Raw genomic sequence first — 17,928 nt, forward strand, 5'->3', positions numbered from 1 at the left:
CTACCTACCAACGCGTTTACCCAGTGGTGACAGAAATGGGGTGTATCAAATACGTACCTGATGTAGGTACCTGATCATCAGCCTTAATTATAGCACACGGCAGCTAATGGTAAGCTTATTTTAGGGGCATCCATCTCACATGGAAGTTGAAGTAAAGCGAGTGAGCGCTAAATCTTCCTGGCGGGCAGTGTACGTAGAAAACGAAAGAAGAAAACCTTAATCTAAATAAACGCGAAAGAATAGTCCGCTCTCCCATCTATGTACACAACGAAAATTCCGGGGGAAAGCCGCTTCGTCCGGCTAAGACACCGAGCTAGTGGGGCCGAGCATATCGGCGATCCCAGCTCCGCTGCCGGACCGGTCCGTACGACTCCGGCCTTTCAAGGGCTCGGGGGAGGGGTGCCATCAGGGGTGCCGGGAGGGGTATCGGCAGGCGCCGCCCCGGGCTTGAAGGGGTTTTTGAAGAGGGTGTCCGTCTTCGTCACCTCTCTGACCTTCTTGGCGGTAGCCTTCATCCGCTCGTGCAGCTTCTTCCTGTCGGTGTCCATAGTTTTCAACTCCTTCTCCCCATCCTCGATGTGCTTCTCGACAACCTCGACGAGCATGACCATAAAAGTCTTGAGCTTTTTGTTCAGGGCGTCCGTGTACGTGTCGATCCATGCCATCCATTTGTCGCGCAGGTCCTGTTTCCTGTACGGCGTCGGCTGCGCCTTCCAGTTCTCTACCAGTCCGTTCTCGGCCACGTCCATGGCTTCTCCGACGCGCTTCGCTTGCCGGTAATAGATCTTGTTGACGTCGGCATTGTTCAGGTAGTCGGCTAACACGACAGCCACACGGAGCTTGTTGATAACGTAATGGACGGTCTTGATGTTTTCTGCCTTCTTCATGATGGTCTTCTTGTTATGAATGTCCTTGCTGCTGACTTGGAAAAGCTATACTCATGTTTAGTGACGACTTGGGCTCTGGAGGGAGGAGAAATCGCCGGGAGCGTGGTGATAGAGACTTACCAATGTCTTAAGTCCGTTCACCTCCTTGTCCACCCTGACCATCTCCTTTTCTCTATGAGCGAGCGACGAGTTAGTATGAGTTCATGGACCAGAAGATAATAGAAGAAAGGAGAAATGTACCCGGCTTCGTCCATATGCGGCCATGCGTCGCCCACCAAGGTCCAGACCTTGCGTTCGTTGACAATATTCAGCTGCCCGCCACGTCCCCCTGATACCATCCAGTATCGCTTGAGGTAATCACACATGGTCACCTTGTCGTTTTGCGGGTCATCGTCGGGGTCTGGAGTCTTGAGAAGGACCTCGAGGCCGAATTGCTGAAGCATGTTCATCTCGAGGACATGCTCGTCCTGATGTTCTCTCCCCGCGGCTGGTTTGGTGTCACCGGACCGCGGAGGAAGCTTCAAGTTGAAGTCTTCGCAGTTGCCCCAGTCACTGACGTCGTACAGCTTGTCGCCGGACGGGTACCCGGGCAGGTCGTAAATGAGCTTTTTGCCGCAGAAGCTCTTGGGCGTCGGGTAGCCTGCGCGGACTTCGAGCTTGAACCTCTTGAGGATCTCGTTGTCGCTCGAGGGGCCGGCGACTAAGGCGCCCAGGACCTCCTCGACCCTGGCGTGCAGCTTGTCTCCTTGGAGGTCCTGGAAGTCGCTGCGACGAACAAGTTTTGTGATGTTGAAGCCGACTTCTTCATCCGCAGCAGAGAAGTCGATCGACCGAGCGTCAAGGGGCCCGTCTTCTTGAAGCTGGGCGATTTCGGCGAGCTCTGCTGCATCAAAGGCGCTTTCGCCGCACTTATAGAGGTTGTATTTCTCACACGAGCCTCCTTTCGGCTCGTCGGCAGTGGCGACGAGACCGACAAGAAAACTGAGATTCAGGGCTAAGGTTTGGAGTCTCATGGTGGTGAGATGCCAGTGTAACAAATATGAGTTATCAAAGATAGAAGGCTATCAAGGATAAAGAGCGATGATATGGAAATGAGCAAAGTGAAAGTGTAGAGATGTCAAGTTGATCGACCGCGATGAGAGTGAGATGAAAGTGCTGAATCATGTCAAAAGCCTCAACACAATCGAGGAATGACTCTGCTTTTAAGCCCTCATGAACTGCTCGTGAGATTCTCGTGAAGAAGTCTGCTGCCTGACGCCGATGTATAGCCATGTCCGTTAACGAAGTGCTTGTTGGAGGCCAAAATTGGGGGTTGTTCCATGATACAGAGTCGCTCGAGGTAGTCTGGAAATAGACATTATCCCAAGAAGTTGCCCGAATGCCAGCCTCATACGATGTCGCTGCGCTCCTTCCTTGAATAACTTCCACCAGCAGGGGTGGCAGTGTATGAAGTCTGTCAGCCTTGTGGGTTCGTAGATGTTTCGATGATACACACCATTCTGGATGTATCTCGTCCGAGTGCAAAGTCCTCCGTCCGAGGCTTCAATCTGGCAATCCGGGAGTCTGCAGACTGCAGTCATGTGGCATGGCTAGGAATACTTGAAGGCTGTGGTTTTGTGTCACACGATGTGCTGCATGTAACCGCAGGAGGATGCAGCAAGGGGCGGGGTCCGCATGTTCAATTTCGGCCGCTCTATTCAACGAAGGTAGTGGAGGGGTTTGAAAAAACAAAAATAGGCTGAATGATGTTGTCGAGATCTTGGCTGCGTGAGATGCTGCTTGATTGGGCGTCGCGTCAGCCCTCTAGAGGCATCAGGCTCGCACTGTTATACTCAGTCAGCCTGAAGCAATGCAGTTCGACTTAGCGTGGGCTCCCGTAGTGCCAGAAGGATCTCTTCGAAGAGGAACTTGGGATTTGAGGGGAAAGAAGTTCATGGTCCGTATCTCGTAGAGCCTTCAAATACCCCCTTAGGCCCCCGACCAGAGCAGCTCATCTTTTTTTATCTTCAATCGTTGCATCTCTACATACGAAACCCCGTTCCTCAATCGCTCAAGTAAAAATTCACATACAAACTTCTACATCTTTAAAGCTCCCCAGAACAAACACACATCTGTCAACATGCACACAATCGCTTCCCTCCTCATGACCTTCGTCTTGGCTGCCCCCCTGGCTTCAGCCATGCGAGTCAGCATCTACCAAGGAAAGCAATGCCGCAGCGCCAATCTCGGATCTTTCGAGGTCAACGCCGGCGATGGCTGCCGCAACGACCGTGTCGGAACCGGCCAGTCTCTGGTGATCCAACCTCCCGAGAACGAGGACGCCGAAAACCCGTACATGTTGGTGCTGTTCAGCTCCGACAACTGTAACCCGGCGACCATAATCACCGCCAAAGACAAGGGCTGCTTGTCTATCGAGGACAAGAACTACGGCTCTTTCGAGGTTTGGGATGTCATGAACGGTAAGTTATCTTGAAGTTCCCCGACTGCGTGGTGTCTTCTAATCAGACTATCCTCGCAGACTAAGGAAGATTAAGTTCGCTTTATGGGACACTGAGTAGGGCAAATGTTGATGGTATTGGAATGTTTCTATCTTTCTATGTTATGATTGTTAAATACTGTGCTTGGAACTTTCGTAAACATCAAATCAGACAAACTCTAAAAAACGCTCCAATCACGGCGCCCGTTACCTCTCAACATGTTCTTCTCATATGTGTCGCGCCTTTCTATATCAAACCAAATAAGAGTTGTCTTCCCGTGGAATATATTCTGATCAACTTCCCACATAAATATCAGGGAGACGTACATCCAACCAAAGAAAGAGCCATTCTGTGCAGCCCTGAGATAGTGTCAAGTGCCACCGTAGCCCCTCTTCCCAAATTCCTACGAATACTGATATATCACGGCCTGTGATACGAGAAATCTCATGCAGAATCAGCTTACAATCGGGTTCCTGACATATCGATCAATAATCTAGATGGTGGCGCCCGTTGAGCGCCAAGATCAAGGAACAGCCGGGTGATCCTCAATGCCACCCACACCATCTGCTCAGCAGTAAGCCGTCAGCCGCGGTCCGGGACAAAAAGGGATAACATTTTGTGTCTATAGCAGTATCAGGCTGTGAGTCGCCATTCTAGTGCATGTCTTGCATCTATTGACGCTCCGCTTACTCAAGGGGCGACTCTCATTCGACCGTAAGCCTCTTGGCCGTTTGCCCGGTCGCGGCACAGACAAAAGAGTGCACTCCGCCCCCCATTTTCTCACTGCGTGGACCTCATGTTGAATTGTCACTGAAGCTCTACGGTTACACACGGAATCCTGAGGCTTTCGATGTCGACAAACATGGTCTCATTTGCGCAGCCGCGCCTGCATCCCCCTGACGGACGGCCATTATTAGATTTCAGGCTCTGGACTTTTCTCTGTTGTAGTACTCACAGCATGGCGGTACATGCGCTCATAAGCGCCGGGCGTTTATGTTCATATGTGGAGTCGGCAAGTAGACGAATCACAAGGACTTATTTGTTAGAATGCCGCGCCCAGTATCACTGGTTCAAGGTCCAAAGAAGCCCCCAAGGCTACGCCCGAGAACTTCTACGCCTTGTTGGAACATAGCTTGAAGGAGCTGAGTCCTATCTTCTCGTTCCGGGATTTCTGAAGAGGCTGAAGGCTCTTGATCTGATTCACCTTCACACCATCAGGTGAGGCAGTCATACAGGGACTCAAGCAGCTCATAGATACGATAATAACTTCATGACAGAGACCCCAATCTTACTGCGTGAAGATGAGGCACAATAATCCATCAGGTCAACAGCTGATGTGAACTTTCGATGGATGATGGCTGAGTATGCCTCGTCTCACGCAGTCAAGTTGGGGTCCTCCGGAGGAACAGTTCAAGAGTCAAAAGCTACGAGATGAAGTTTGATGCCAAATTTGGAAGCCACCGTATGTAACAGCTCATAATTTGAAGCTAGAAAGGCTATAAGTAACAGTAGGCGAATTGTCATATGGAATGCTCGTCAAACAACGATTCGAAAACAAACTCTTATCTTTTGCATCTGCCCTATTCCATTTACCTTCTCGGAAAGCTACAACTCAATCACTCGCTCGACTCATTATTTCTCTACGCTCGCCCATCATGCGTATCACATCGGCCACTAAGGCCATCTTCATCATGGTCAACCACGTGATGGCTAGCCACTTCCCCCGCGAGGTGTTTCCTGAGGCCCGTATTTTCGGCCGGGGAGACTTCGAGACGGGTTTGGCCGCCCGCCAGGCGGGATCGCTCCCAAACATCTGGAAGTGCAACGATTGCATCGATAAGTGCAACTCGCCCAGCCAGATCGTTGACCCCAAGGACTGCAAGAAATGCACCGAGTGCCCCAAGGGGCAGAAGCCCGACAAGGCCGGCACGAAGTGTATCGATGATGACAAGCAGAAGAAGTTCGAGGAGCAGCGGAAGAAGAGATACAGTGAGTACAAGACCAGCAAGGGGTACGACCGGTGGAAGAAGATCAAGGAGCGTGAGTACGAGAACAAGGTCAACGAGGAGAAGCGCCGCAAGGTCCGCCGCATGGTAAGTCGTTCTTGATCAGCATGTGTTAAGAGACACTGTACTGACTAGCCCCCTTCGCAGTCTCGTTGCCTTGCTATTGTTCCTCTGGCCATGGGTGCCGCGGAAGTCGAGCAATTTGCCGACCTCTTCGACGAGGACTGGACGGAAAGCATGGAGATGCTCGAGTTCTGGCCGGGGGGCCTCGAGATCGACGAATGGATCGACCAGAAGTCGGATGAGATCTTCGAGCAGGACGAATACCTAGACAAGTGGGTTAACATCGGAAACGGCGAGAAGCGCGACATGATGCCGGCAGCTGCGCAGTTCAAGCCCTCGTCTTCTCTGGCTGCGCCTGCAATTACACCCGCTCCCTACATCGACCATGAGAAAGTTCCCAACAAGTTCGTCCGCGATGCCGCCACTACAACCGCTCTCATTGTTAGGGACAGCGAGCTCGACAAGCGTTGCCCGTTCTGCTTCCTAATTCCTATCTTCGCCGCTGTCGTTCGCACCGTCGCCCAGGTCGCGGTGAGGGTCGCTAAGGTTGCGAAGAACGCGGTCAAGATCAGCAAGGGTATGAACAAGAGAGACAGGCGCGACAAGCGGAAAGCTTCTGAGGAGATCAGCAAGAACAAGAATTGGAGGAACTGTCTGACCGGCGCGAACCCCGTCTAGTAGGTGAGACGGAGCAATACTCATTATTCATGGAAGGATGTTCGGAAGGATGTTCACTTACCTCTGCTGCATGTAACTACCGCGTGTCTTTGGATCTTTTGTTGCTTTTGAAATACTGGAGTAGAGGTAGTAATCAGTTGATCATTACATACTTACCACGAATACATCGAGGTTCTTTCCACATCATGAGTGAGATTAAGACAGAGTTACACAGGTGATGGATCGACGAGTGATCAATGTAGCCACGTCTCCAGATCTATTCAAATACCGTTAAGTCAAAAGTGAAATCACTGTCAGTTCTACAATGACCCCTCATGCCGCATGATGTCGTTGGGGAAAGTTGGAGATAGAAGCGGAGGCTTGCTTCCGTCCCGCCGTCCCGTCGGTGCAGTGAGGGGAAAGCAGGGATCTTTCAGGGTTCTTCCCCCATTTTGGGTCAGGGACGGAGTAAATTGTTGCTTGGCCGCATTGTATCTCATACTGGTTCCTCCGGATCGCGACTGTAAATGGTAACCCGGAGGATGATGCATCCGCAAAGGACAACAAAGCCATTCGAGACACGGGTGAGGTTGATTGGGGTCTGTGGATTTCGAGCAACAGTATTTGAAGAGCGCGCCCTCGTTTTGCAGCTGAAGCGGCCTCCATGTTCTGTTGGCACACATACTTCGAAACTAGGTCTCAATTCATACCATCGTCATGAAGTCCCAAAGCCTCACTCTCGCCGCTTCTCTGTTGGCCGGCGGTGCCTTCGCCTTCCAGCTTGGCGGCGGCCCTCCACCACCACCCGAAACCACCATGGCCGAGAACTTCCCCTGGCGCAACCCCTTCACCTCCAACTTGACCGACTCCTACACGCACACGTGCGAGGCCTCGAAGACGTTCGCCGCGACTCAGTACACGCTCCACGATCTGTTCGAAAAGCAACCCTTGGGACTCTTCCCCTGGGGAGACGGCCTGAAGCTCTTCTTCTCTGGTCGCGAGTACCCGGGAAGCTGGGCCGGCCTCGATCGTCACTTGCACGACCGCAACCTGCTCATGATGGCCTACGCCGACCTGCCTCTCCGTGTCCGTGAGTGGATCGAGGACCAGGAGCGCACCGAGGACAGCCAGGGACAGGGCCTGTTTGCCGTCTTTGATAAGCCTGCCACCGAAGAGGAGAAGATCAAGGAGCGCGTCGCTGTTCCGGAGGATCCCAAGGAGCTTGATCGTGAACTCGATGAGAAGAGGGTAGCGATCTTTGCGCCCGGAGCTTTGTATCACATCCTTCCGCTTTTCGTTGCCGATGGCAGCGATTGCCAAGGTGAGTCAAAGGACCAGCGAGCGGTCATCGGTGCCGCGCGCAAAAAAAAATGTCCTGCTGGAAGTCGATGCTGATTTAACACGCAGAAACCCTCGCCGACCTGAGCAACTACAGCCCCACGCCCAAGGACGCGGCTGTTGTGTCATGGCCCGTTAGCCATACCCGACCCAACCTAGATGAGAAGAAGAGGGATATCAAGTTCACCGTCAAGGCGCAAGTACTCAAACTGAAGGAAGGTGCAACAGAGGCTGTGGCAGGAGAGGAGGCAAAAGCAGCTAATGTCCAAGAATCCAAGGACGAGCTGTGAATTGTCGACGAAGTTAGGATCAAACATAGAGTACACGCATAATTTGTTATGTTCACAGATGACCTATGAAAAACGCGTGATTGTTACTAAACAAGACCGATGACAAATCGGCTAACATGTGCGAATATGCAAGCTAACATGCCAATCTTCTGCCATGGCGCATTAATAATCAGCATTCTTGGCGCACTGCGCCGTGGAATTCCGTGGCGATTGGACTTGTGCAAGCACACCGACACACCGAGGAGCTGGCGCCGCCTGGTACCGCCTGGCAATCTCTACATGACTTACACGAAACAATGCATTTATTGTGACAAATGCTACTGATTACCCGGTGTAGAGCTTCAACTAGTAAGATGTTAGGCTTAATTTGAATCATAGAGAAACGCGGAGAAGGCGCTTCTTTCATTTTAAATCCCCAAGTTGCTACGGCGGCTTGTACGGCAACTCCTTCGCTCTAAGGCAATGCATTCCGCGGCAACCACCGCGGCTGCCGTGGCTGACCTCCATGGAGAAAACATCATCACTGTAACTCTTTTACAGCAGAACACTTATGAGTATATATATGGTCTCTTACGCCTTCCAAAACACCTTTTCTCTTTCTCATATCACGATCATTTACCTCAACAGCTTCTACACACAGCCATTGCATATATCAAATTTCACCATCTCCACCGTCAAGATGCCTGTCCGCTATGAAAGCAAAGCTGTCAACCCCGAGCCTTTGGCCCAGCCTCTGAGTTTTCCCTTCTCCGGAAAGACAGCAAAGAACCGCTTTCTCAAGAGTGCCATGGCCGAGAACCTCGCAACTTGGAGTGGCAGCGACCCTTCCAAGAGAGGCGTTCCCACACCCGAGCTCGTCGAGGTTTATCGTCGGTAAGTCACTCGAAAGGCAAATATTGCAAAGAATCTAGAGCTGAATGATTTCAACACAGATGGGGTGAAGGCCCGAACAACTTCGGCGTGGTTGTCACGGGTAACATTGACATCGAGTTTGACTACATGAGTGGCATCGGCGATATGATCATCACACCCGAGTGTGAGCCCAAGGGCGAACGTTTCGAAGGATTCAAGGCCGTCGCTGCGGCCGGCAAGGCCCACGGAAGTCTGATGCTGGGCCAAGTCACCCACTCAGGACGACAGGTGCAGAAGAAGATTCAACCTAACCCCATTTCAGCCTCTGCTGTTCCTCTTGGTTTGTCTACTCACACTCCAACTCAAGAATTTGGACTAATGAAACGGTATGGCAGAGCCAAAGATGGGCATGGAATTCGCCAAACCCCGCGAAGCCTCCAAGGAGGATATCGACCGCGTGATCGAAGGTTTCGCTCACGCAGCGGAGTATCTGGACAAAGCCGGCTTCGACGGAATTCAGCTACATGCTGCTCACGGCTATCTCATCGCGCAGTTCTTGTCGCGCACGACAAACCAACGAACGGATGAGTACGGTGTTCAAACGCTGGAAAACCGCACCCGCCTGATTTCCGATATCGCCAGGGCCATCCGGGCGCGGACATCCCCGGATTTCATCCTCTCTGCGAAGCTCAACAGCGTGGAGTTCCAAGATGGGGGCGTGACGCCCGATGAGGCTCGCGAGCTGTGTGCATCCTTGGCCGAGCTGGGTTTCGATTTCCTCGAGCTCTCTGGAGGCACCTACGAGGCACTGGGCTTGACATACGAAAAGGAGTCCACTCGCAAGCGGGAGGGTTTCTTCCTCGAATTCGCTGAGACGGTCGTCACTGGTCTCGGGGACCGAAACTCTCGCAAGACCAAGGCATACATCGTGGGCGGTATGAGGACTGTCGGGGCAATGGTTGACGCACTTGACATCGTTGATGGCGTTGCTCTGGGACGACCCGCCGCTCAGGAGTTCCGAATTGTTCCCGACATTCTGGAAGGGCGTGTGGCAGGCGCAATTCGTCCGGTGCAGATGATCGAGGACGATTTCGGTTTCGGACACTTGGTATCTGGGGCCCAAATGCGCCAGGTGTCTAAGGGCCGGGAGCCATTTGACTCAAGCGACCCTAAGTCAGTGGAGACTTTTGCTTCGGACATGCAGGCTTGGGTCCAGGACTTGATTGCCGATGGCGACAAGCTTGAACACCATGGAGGTGTAGACTTTTCGGGAAAGGTTCAACCTTACGGGGTAACTGCAGCTGCGTAGATCCGACGAGACTTTTTGCTACTTTTGAGAGACAGTTAAACGTTTAGATTTTCTATTTATGTATAGACGTAGATGGAATAAATTTCTTTGAGTTGATGAAACGATGCGTGTAAGTCGAGATTCAGTTTCGGTGAATTTCGGTGAGGAAACAAGATAAGCCTTAGAGGATTAGTCAAGATAGATGACTAGGCAGTTATCTTAGAGGAAGGATTTCCAGCCCAGGTGGGCTGGGATGCGTTCATTTTTAGGGTGGCTTGACTGGGGCTGCTGGGGCATCCTCAATCTCACCGATCAGCTTCGATTTGTAAGCCTGCGCTTTGTTCCACCCACATACCCCATCAACTGCATGGCAACATGAACGGTTAAAGCAATCCTGGCCCAGAACAAATCTGTGGATCTTAATCCCCAGGTCTGCTTCTCTTTCTGGAGTATATTTCATTTTGTGCCCAAGTCGACTGAAGGGACAGCGAGAAGAAGCTCAGCCAACATGGAGACCTCCTCACAACGTCGTAAAGGTGAGACAGCACCTCACCAGGCTCAGTCAGAGAAGCTAACAGATTCAGCCTGCGACTTGTGCTTTATCAAAAAGATTAAATGTGACATGCTCAAGCCAGCATGCTCGAACTGTTTGCTGTACAAGTCAGACTGCAGAACGACTACTGTTAGACGGAGAGCGCCGCCAGCAAAGGAGCGGCCACAACCAACTGCACAAAATGGCACAGGCGAGTAAGTGCCACAAGTTATTTACAATAACTAGGAATTGAACTGACCGTAACCTAGGTCAACGAAGGTCTCTGAATTAGAAAGTCGCCTTGCAAGGATGGAACAGCAGTTGCAGCAAGCCCTTGACGCCACCAGTCGAACCAGCAGTCACACCTCACCAGAGGACCCAGTAGCGTCCAATGTAGCCGACACTCGCCCCCAAAATGACAACTCATCAGAGAGCCTGGATTTCATGGAATGCACATCCAGCAGCGAAAGCCCAAGCGAATGCGTCCAGGAATCGGAGAGGCTCAAATTACCGCCGCTGCAGGAGATAGTTCCCGTTGTTGACGAATTCTTCAGCAACTACAACACCATTATGCCGCTTTTCGACCAGCCAACGTTCATGCGCATGCTTTCCAATTGGTACGTGCCGTCTTCTCCGCAGTCAACGGCTGTTTGGGCCGCTGTCAATATCGCAATGGCACTTGGATATCGGTGTGCTCTCAAGCAGCCTGGAAACCTGGACGCCTTGGTCGACGATCAAAAAGTACAGCACCACATGCGAAACGTACAGTCAGTCGTGTCAGAATTGGTCACACGAGAAGAGGATCTTCTAGGCCTCCAGGTTCTGCTGGGCATGGTTGTATTATTCCTTGGAACGAGAGAACCAAAGCCTGCATCGGTTCTCATAGGAACGGCCGTTCGCTTGGCCCATCGCATGCACCTCCATGATAAAGAATCGTTACAATCATTCTCTCCTGATATTGCTCGACAGAGAACGAGGCTATTCTGGATGACATACACCTTGGACAAGGTGAGTGTTATTCTGTCGTGTCGTTTTATGTAATACTAACGTTTACTTCTGGTAGGACATTAGTCTCAAGTCAACGACGCCTTCATTCCAAATGGATATCGATATAGACTTGCCTTTGCCGGAACATAATCCGGACGACGGAGCAGGGATCATGTGCGCGACAAATGGCAGCAAATTCAACTACTTCCGCGCACGAGTCGAGCTCAGCCACATTTCCGGCAAGGTCTACGACCAGCTCTACAGCACCAGGTCACGAAAGATCTCACCCCAAGATCGGCAGATGAGGGTTATGAGACTCGAGAATATGCTGGAGAATTGGCGTCTCAGCTTACCTCCCGAGTTCCAAATGGACTCAGCACTGAGATGCCTCGATCCGCTGCCCGTGGTGCACATGTCGCTACTTTACCACACGCATTTCATGGCTGTGACCATGACGCACGGCGTGTATTCAGATAACGCGGACTGGGTCAAAAAGGTCAGCTTGTACAGCCGATCATTGATGCAAGATTTGGATGCAGCACCCTCACCTTGCGGCAAGCAGAACCCTCCTCTGCCGCAAGGATGGGCTAAGTGTGTCGAGCTGAGCCGCAGCTGTATGAGGCTATTTGCCGATTCGCCAAAGACTGATTGCAGTATCTGGTCCAACTCATGCGCACATCTCTCCGGTCTGATCATCATCCTGGCGAACATGTTCGTCTGGCCAGACCACCAGCTTGTGGCGGCTGACAATGAGCTAGCCAACCAGGCGCTTCAGCTTTTCGAACAGATGCTCTCTGTGCATAAGCAAGAGACTTTGCACCGAATGCACGCAGTTGTAAAGGAGCTGCACCGGCGTGCGATGGAGGCAGTGGAAGAGGCCAACGCATTGAGGCGAGAAAAGCAGGCTGCGGCGACGGTAACGGAAGTGAGGGATACCGACTTACCGTTCGGAACGCAAGTGGAAGAGGACGTGGACTTCCTGCAAGGAATGGAAGCAACAGACATAGAAGGAGCGCTGACGTCAAACCTCACGCCGGGCTCGATGTTCTCAGCAACATGGAACTTGAGCAACCTGGAAGGGTTGCAGGCCGACGTTGGCGAAGCGGGTATGCCTACTGGGCTGAGGTACTATTAGATGGAAAGAGAGATCATCAAGAATAGAAAAGGAGTACAAATGCATTGAATACCAGCTAAAAGGTTGATGTATTGCAGGAGCCGGCCCTACACTACTGAGCAATTTCACTGACGGAGCTCCACATCGGTAATCGGGACCGGGCTAGCTTCCGTCGCCGAACGTGGGGAAGCGGAGCATAACATGGGGCGACGCCGGGTGTCTCCACAGCGGGGACAAAGCTTATAAACTGCCAATTAGAGCGCACCAATTTCCAAGCGGTCATGGAAGCTCCCCCGTCATAGCTACGGAAGCATTGACGCTCTGCCGTAAAAGCACAATTGTCATGTCGTCATTGCCGGCGCCTTCAGTCACGCCAGACTGAGGGGCTCTTGCTCTCTTCCTTATCTATGTCCATTGAGGATTGCCCAAGTCCTGTGTGCTCTGTCCGAAGTTTCCATGCACGAAGTTGATGACCTCCTGTAAACCTCCTTGCCCCCTGCTCCCTGCTTCGTCCGCACTTCGCATTGCACCTGAACGAGAACAGACCAGGCCTCTTGCTGCAGGTCTGAAGTCACGTCACCGATTCGCCCAATTGAGGACTCCCACGCGGTTCACCGACCTTCTGTCACCCCCTCATCCTAATCCTACCTAAGCTTGCATTGTCTCCGCTCCCTCAGGACTTCTTCTTTGCCTTCTTACACCTTTCTCATGCGCGCTCTGCGATTATTCCGGCAAACGCAAGTCTCTCCCTTATTTCGCAACACAAATCCAACGAGATCGTTCTCACAAAGCGTTCGAGCCATGGCCGAGTACAAGCTCAAGTCCATCTCCTCGCTCTCACTCCAGCCTGGCGACAAGCAGGAGGTCGAGGTCGAGGGCATTGAGGGAGCCAAGGTGCTGCTCGTCAACGTCGGCGGCAAAGTCCAGGCCGTCGGTCCCAAGTGTACTCATTATGGCGCTCCCCTCGTCAAGGGAGTCCTGACCTCGTCTGGCCGGTTGACTTGCCCATGGCACGGAGGTATATACCCGCCCCGTATCTCGCCAGTTCCGTTCAATTTCTGACCCGTCTTCTTTTGCAGCATGCTTCAATGCAAAGACCGGCGATGTTGAAGACGCCCCCGCTCTCGACGCTCTACCAGTTTTCAACGTTACCGAACGCGACGGCGCGGTCTACGTCTCCGGCGAGGAATCTGCCATCAAGGGCGGCCGACGGAAGCCTAACTTCAAGTGCAATTCCGTTAGCGAAAGCCAGACAGAGAAGGTTATCGTTGTCGGAGGAGGATCAGGTGCCTTGGGAGCAGTCGAAGGTTTGCGCAATGGCGGCTACGAAGGCCCGCTGACCGTCATCTCTTCCGAAGGGTACTTCCCCATCGACCGCACGAAGCTGTCCAAAGCCCTGTTGACAGACGTTGAAACACTGCAATGGAGGGACAAGGCTTGGTATGAGACTGGCTCGGTCGAGTGGGTTCAGGATGAAGTAGTCGATGTTGACTTCTCCGATCGCAAAGTGTCAACGAGTGACGGGAAGAAGCTCAGCTACAGCAAGCTCATCCTGGCAACAGGTGGCACCCCGAGAGTCCTGCCTCTCCAGGGCTTCAAGGTTCTTGGAAACATCTTCACATTGAGGACGGCACACGACACGCAGAAAATCGTCAAGGCCATCGGCGACAAGGGAAAGAAGATCGTTATTGTCGGATCATCCTTCATCGGCATGGAGGTCGCCAATGCCACAGCCAAGGACAACTCGGTGACCGTCATTGGTATGGAGAAGGTTCCTCTCGAGAGGGTTCTCGGGGAAAAGGTTGGCGCCGGTATCCAGAAGAACTTGGAGAAGAATGGTGTCAAGTTCCATATGAACGCGGGCGTAGAGAAGGCCGAACCGTCAGGTTCGGATCCTTCCAAGGTCGGCGCGGTGCACCTCAAGGATGGCACCAAACTTGAGGCTGATTTGGTCATTTTGGGTGTCGGTGTCGCTCCTGCGACCGAGTTCCTGAAGGAAAACAAGGTCATCCGACTTGAGCAGGATGGCTCCATCAAGACGGACGAGAGCTTCCTTGTCACCGGTCTGAAGGACGTCTACGCCATTGGAGACATTGCCTCGTACCCTTACCACGGACCTGGCGGTGACGGACGGTACGTACGAATTGAGCACTGGAACGTCGCTCAGAACGCGGGTCGCGTTGTTGCAAACAACATCATCAGTTCCTCAGCTCAGCCCCAGCGATTCATCCCCGTATTCTGGTCTGCTCTGGGCGCGCAGCTGCGATACTGCGGAAATACCATCGGCGGCTGGGACGACGTGGTGATCCAGGGAAGCGTTGAGGAGTCGAGCTTTGTGGCGTTCTACACGAACGGCGAGACAGTTGTTGCTATGGCTTCCATGGGTAAAGATCCGGCCATGGTTGTGTCAGCTGAGCTGATGGCACAAGGAAAGATGCCTTCCAAGTCTCAGCTTGCAAGTGGGACGGACATCAATAGCATCCGAGTTGCAGATGCATGAGTGTAGTTACTTAGCTATCCAATATCACATTTCATTCGTAATATTCCTGCGCGTCGTTGTTGGCGTCAAGCTTGATCAGAAACCTGATTTCTGAGTGCAGCCCATCCAAATCCGACAGGCTGCGCGAGTCGCGTCGTACTTACTTTGGTCCCTAGCTGCGCCTCTTATGCGTCATACTCAGAAGCACAGCTCTTCCTACCGCATGTCACGATGCCAGGTGACTTTGGGAAAGTTTACAAGATGGGTTACTGCGGTGTCTTAGGCGGAGAATATCGAACTTGCCGTTTCCTAAAATTATTGGCGTCAACCAGCGTTGAACGCCCGGACTGGGCGACGCAAGAAAGTCGCTGAGGCCATGTGGGATTGCTTCCCAATCTTACTGGAAGGAGCTGCCCTAGAATTCACAACTACATCCTTTTTCCGTTTTGGGTCAATTCGAGTCCTTGGCAACGCATGTCAGCCCTAGCCATTCGCCATAGGGCTAAGCCAGGTTGATCATCCCGTAGAGTAACAAGAATGTTCCCAAATAAGTCAATTCCATTGAAATTAAAGACCTGGCTTGGGGCCAGAGACAACAACGATGACGTCCAACTATACCTGTGTCATCGCGAGATGAACATCGTGAAAACTTATAAATGCAGCCCTGTGGGCTCACATTCTCACATACAGAGTCTTCTCAACAGCATCTTCTGCGCCCTTCTTGTACATCCACTGAAATAAGAAACATCATATCCCAAATGCGTTACACTTCGTCGCTCGGTCTCCTGGCCTCAGCATCCGTTGCTGTTGGAGCAATTGCACCACCGGCTGCAGAAGTTCCACTCATCGGCCCATCCTTCCTCTCCAACTTCGACCCTACCGATTCTCAGTACATTCGCAACGCCTCCGAGTCCTTCCCCGCGGTAATTGACGCTCTCTTCGAGAGTGGTGCCCTGAACAAGACCGATCTCGAACTCGTCTTCTCCGTCGACGTATTTTCGGCTGCGACGAACAAGTCGCTCTACAGTTACTACCATGTCGGCGAAGAAGGAAAGAAAGGTCTGACGAAGGGAAACCTCGACGATGAGACGGTTCAGCGCACAGGGAGTGTTTCCAAACTCTTTACTGCCTACGCACTCATTGCCGCAGCCGGCATCGAAGTCTTCAGTCACCCCGTGACGAGGTATATCCCTGAGCTCTTGGGCAACTCGTCTGGTGACCCGCTCAGCAATGTTCGCTGGGAAGATATCACCGTCGGTGCGCTGGCATCTCATCAAGCTGGGTCTGGCGGAGCAGTTGGTGGGTATTCAACTTGAAGTAGCGCAGGTGATACTGACAAGAGAACAGTGGCTGTCGACCCAAGGTTCAATGTCACCGACGCGGCAAGGCTAGGCAATCTCACGGCTCAAGGTAAATCAGCTGTTTCCAATTATATGTTATATGAATCAACTAATACCACGATCAGACCTTTTCGCCTATATGCGAGACTTCAAACACCCCACGATCTCTCCATACCGCAGCGCTCTTTATTCCGATGGAGGCTACAGCCTTCTTGGTCAAGTCCTCGCTCGTCTCTCAGGGCAGACTTACGGCGATGCGCTTCGGGATACGGTCTTGAAACCCCTAGGACTGAACGGCACGTCAGTCACTGCGCCTGAAGGTCCAGACGTGAACGCAAACAACCGCTTCCTCCTCCATTCCAATGATTCATCTTGGGGCCAACCCCTGCCCTATGCCCAGGGATCTGGTGGCGTATACTCCAACGCAGCCGACCTCCGTGCTCTCGGACTTTCCATTCTGAACTCTGAGATTCTCTCCGCCGCTGAGACATCCAGCTGGATGAAACCTCTCAGCAGCACCGGCTCTCTAGTAGAGCTCGTCGGCGCGCCGTGGGAGATCTCCCGTTTGGCGATTCCCGTGTCACACGGTTCGAATGTCACTCGCATCTCCGACCTTTATACCAAAGCCGGGGGTACCGGAGACTACACCTGCATCTTCGCCTTATCCCCTGACCACGGCATCGGGTTCTCCATTTTAGTGGGCGGCGACAGCGCCACCGACGCCCGCTGGCCGATCCGCAACGCTCTCGGCGAACTGTTCATCCCAGCCGCCGAGGCCGCCGCCGCGGAGAATACGGAGCGAAATCTGGCAGGTTTCTTCGAAGCATCCGAGGGCAGCAACGTTACCCTGACCTTCGACGACGACCACCCGGGCTTGGGCATCGGCTCCATGTACCTTGAAGGCACCCTTGTCATGCCAACGGATGAATCCAAGTCGCTTCGTCTGTACCCAACCGGGCTGTACTCCAATACTCGATCTCTATCCGCGCTGTACAATACGAAGGGTACTTTTAGGACGACTTACCGCTCGGTTACTACCACACCTTATCCCCGGGCCGCATCAGAAGGTGGCGCTGGAGGATTGTTCGACGATCAGCACTCTTGGCTGAATGTTGGCTTCTTGGATACTTCGGACGAGTTAATCTTCACGATTGAGGACGGGAAGTTGACCTGTGTTGAGTACAAGGACTTCATTCTTGGTCAGGTCACGTTTAAGAGGGTTGAATGATAAGACGGCGTTCTTCTGTATGTTGTTTTATAATTAATTGACTGGTTTTTCAGACTACTTCATTGAGAGAATGCATGTTCTGTTCAATGCAAGTGGCATCATTGATAGACAATAGCTCATCCAAGAACCTACCGAGTGCTTGCGGCCAAAAGCTTACTTTGCTTGGTGTATCCCATCCTCCTTCAACCCCAAAACTCTACAGAGTTCCGCTACCTCAGTGTGATCCCGATGATTCCTCATGCGATGGCACCAGCTCACAGCCTTCTCGCTGTGGCGTCCCTCGAACACAAACTCCCCGCCAACACGCTGGGGATTTCCCGCCTCCAGAAATCTGCCCGAGGGCAAGTTCACCACCAAATTATAAATTCCTCTCGCGAAGTGGAAAACCCA

General features: G+C 52.5%; 8 protein-coding genes across 8 annotated transcripts; 7 read left to right on the forward strand and 1 right to left on the reverse strand.

The window, feature by feature from the left end:
• Positions 1-380: 380 nt before the first annotated feature.
• On the reverse strand, positions 381-1,900 carry CkaCkLH20_00531 (uncharacterized protein; the record flags this gene model as incomplete). The annotated part of the gene is made up of 3 exons (XM_038883251.1): positions 381-932; positions 1,008-1,059; positions 1,128-1,900. 3 exons carry the CDS (start codon positions 1,898-1,900, stop codon positions 381-383), a joined length of 1,377 nt encoding a protein of 458 aa, XP_038751956.1.
• Positions 1,901-3,006: 1,106 nt separating this feature from the next.
• Positions 3,007-3,445, forward strand: CkaCkLH20_00532 (uncharacterized protein; the record flags this gene model as incomplete). The annotated part of the gene is made up of 2 exons (XM_038883252.1): positions 3,007-3,346; positions 3,393-3,445. The coding sequence occupies 2 exons, from the start codon at positions 3,007-3,009 to the stop codon at positions 3,443-3,445; spliced, it is 393 nt and encodes a 130-aa protein (XP_038751957.1).
• Positions 3,446-5,019: 1,574 nt separating this feature from the next.
• CkaCkLH20_00533 (uncharacterized protein) lies at positions 5,020-6,111 on the forward strand (the record flags this gene model as incomplete). The annotated part of the gene is made up of 2 exons (XM_038883253.1): positions 5,020-5,457; positions 5,518-6,111. 2 exons carry the CDS (start codon positions 5,020-5,022, stop codon positions 6,109-6,111), a joined length of 1,032 nt encoding a protein of 343 aa, XP_038751958.1.
• A 696-nt stretch (positions 6,112-6,807) lies between these two features.
• CkaCkLH20_00534 (uncharacterized protein) lies at positions 6,808-7,718 on the forward strand (the record flags this gene model as incomplete). The annotated part of the gene is made up of 2 exons (XM_038883254.1): positions 6,808-7,411; positions 7,498-7,718. 2 exons carry the CDS (start codon positions 6,808-6,810, stop codon positions 7,716-7,718), a joined length of 825 nt encoding a protein of 274 aa, XP_038751959.1.
• A 679-nt stretch (positions 7,719-8,397) lies between these two features.
• CkaCkLH20_00535 (nadh oxidase) lies at positions 8,398-9,879 on the forward strand (the record flags this gene model as incomplete). Its single annotated transcript, XM_038883255.1, has 3 exons — positions 8,398-8,591; positions 8,651-8,910; positions 8,966-9,879. 3 exons carry the CDS (start codon positions 8,398-8,400, stop codon positions 9,877-9,879), a joined length of 1,368 nt encoding a protein of 455 aa, XP_038751960.1.
• Positions 9,880-10,699: 820 nt separating this feature from the next.
• Positions 10,700-12,512, forward strand: CkaCkLH20_00536 (nadh oxidase; the record flags this gene model as incomplete). The annotated part of the gene is made up of 2 exons (XM_038883256.1): positions 10,700-11,398; positions 11,454-12,512. The coding sequence occupies 2 exons, from the start codon at positions 10,700-10,702 to the stop codon at positions 12,510-12,512; spliced, it is 1,758 nt and encodes a 585-aa protein (XP_038751961.1).
• Positions 12,513-13,292: 780 nt separating this feature from the next.
• CkaCkLH20_00537 (uncharacterized protein) lies at positions 13,293-14,991 on the forward strand (the record flags this gene model as incomplete). The annotated part of the gene is made up of 2 exons (XM_038883257.1): positions 13,293-13,509; positions 13,571-14,991. 2 exons carry the CDS (start codon positions 13,293-13,295, stop codon positions 14,989-14,991), a joined length of 1,638 nt encoding a protein of 545 aa, XP_038751962.1.
• Positions 14,992-15,728: 737 nt separating this feature from the next.
• Positions 15,729-17,538, forward strand: CkaCkLH20_00538 (beta-lactamase; the record flags this gene model as incomplete). The annotated part of the gene is made up of 3 exons (XM_038883258.1): positions 15,729-16,269; positions 16,318-16,380; positions 16,436-17,538. The coding sequence occupies 3 exons, from the start codon at positions 15,729-15,731 to the stop codon at positions 17,536-17,538; spliced, it is 1,707 nt and encodes a 568-aa protein (XP_038751963.1).
• Positions 17,539-17,928: the final 390 nt, after the last annotated feature.

Source organism: Colletotrichum karsti, assembly GCF_011947395.1.
Source record: "Colletotrichum karsti strain CkLH20 chromosome Unknown Scaffold1, whole genome shotgun sequence".
In the NCBI taxonomy this organism is placed as follows: Eukaryota; Fungi; Ascomycota; class Sordariomycetes; order Glomerellales; family Glomerellaceae; genus Colletotrichum; species Colletotrichum karsti.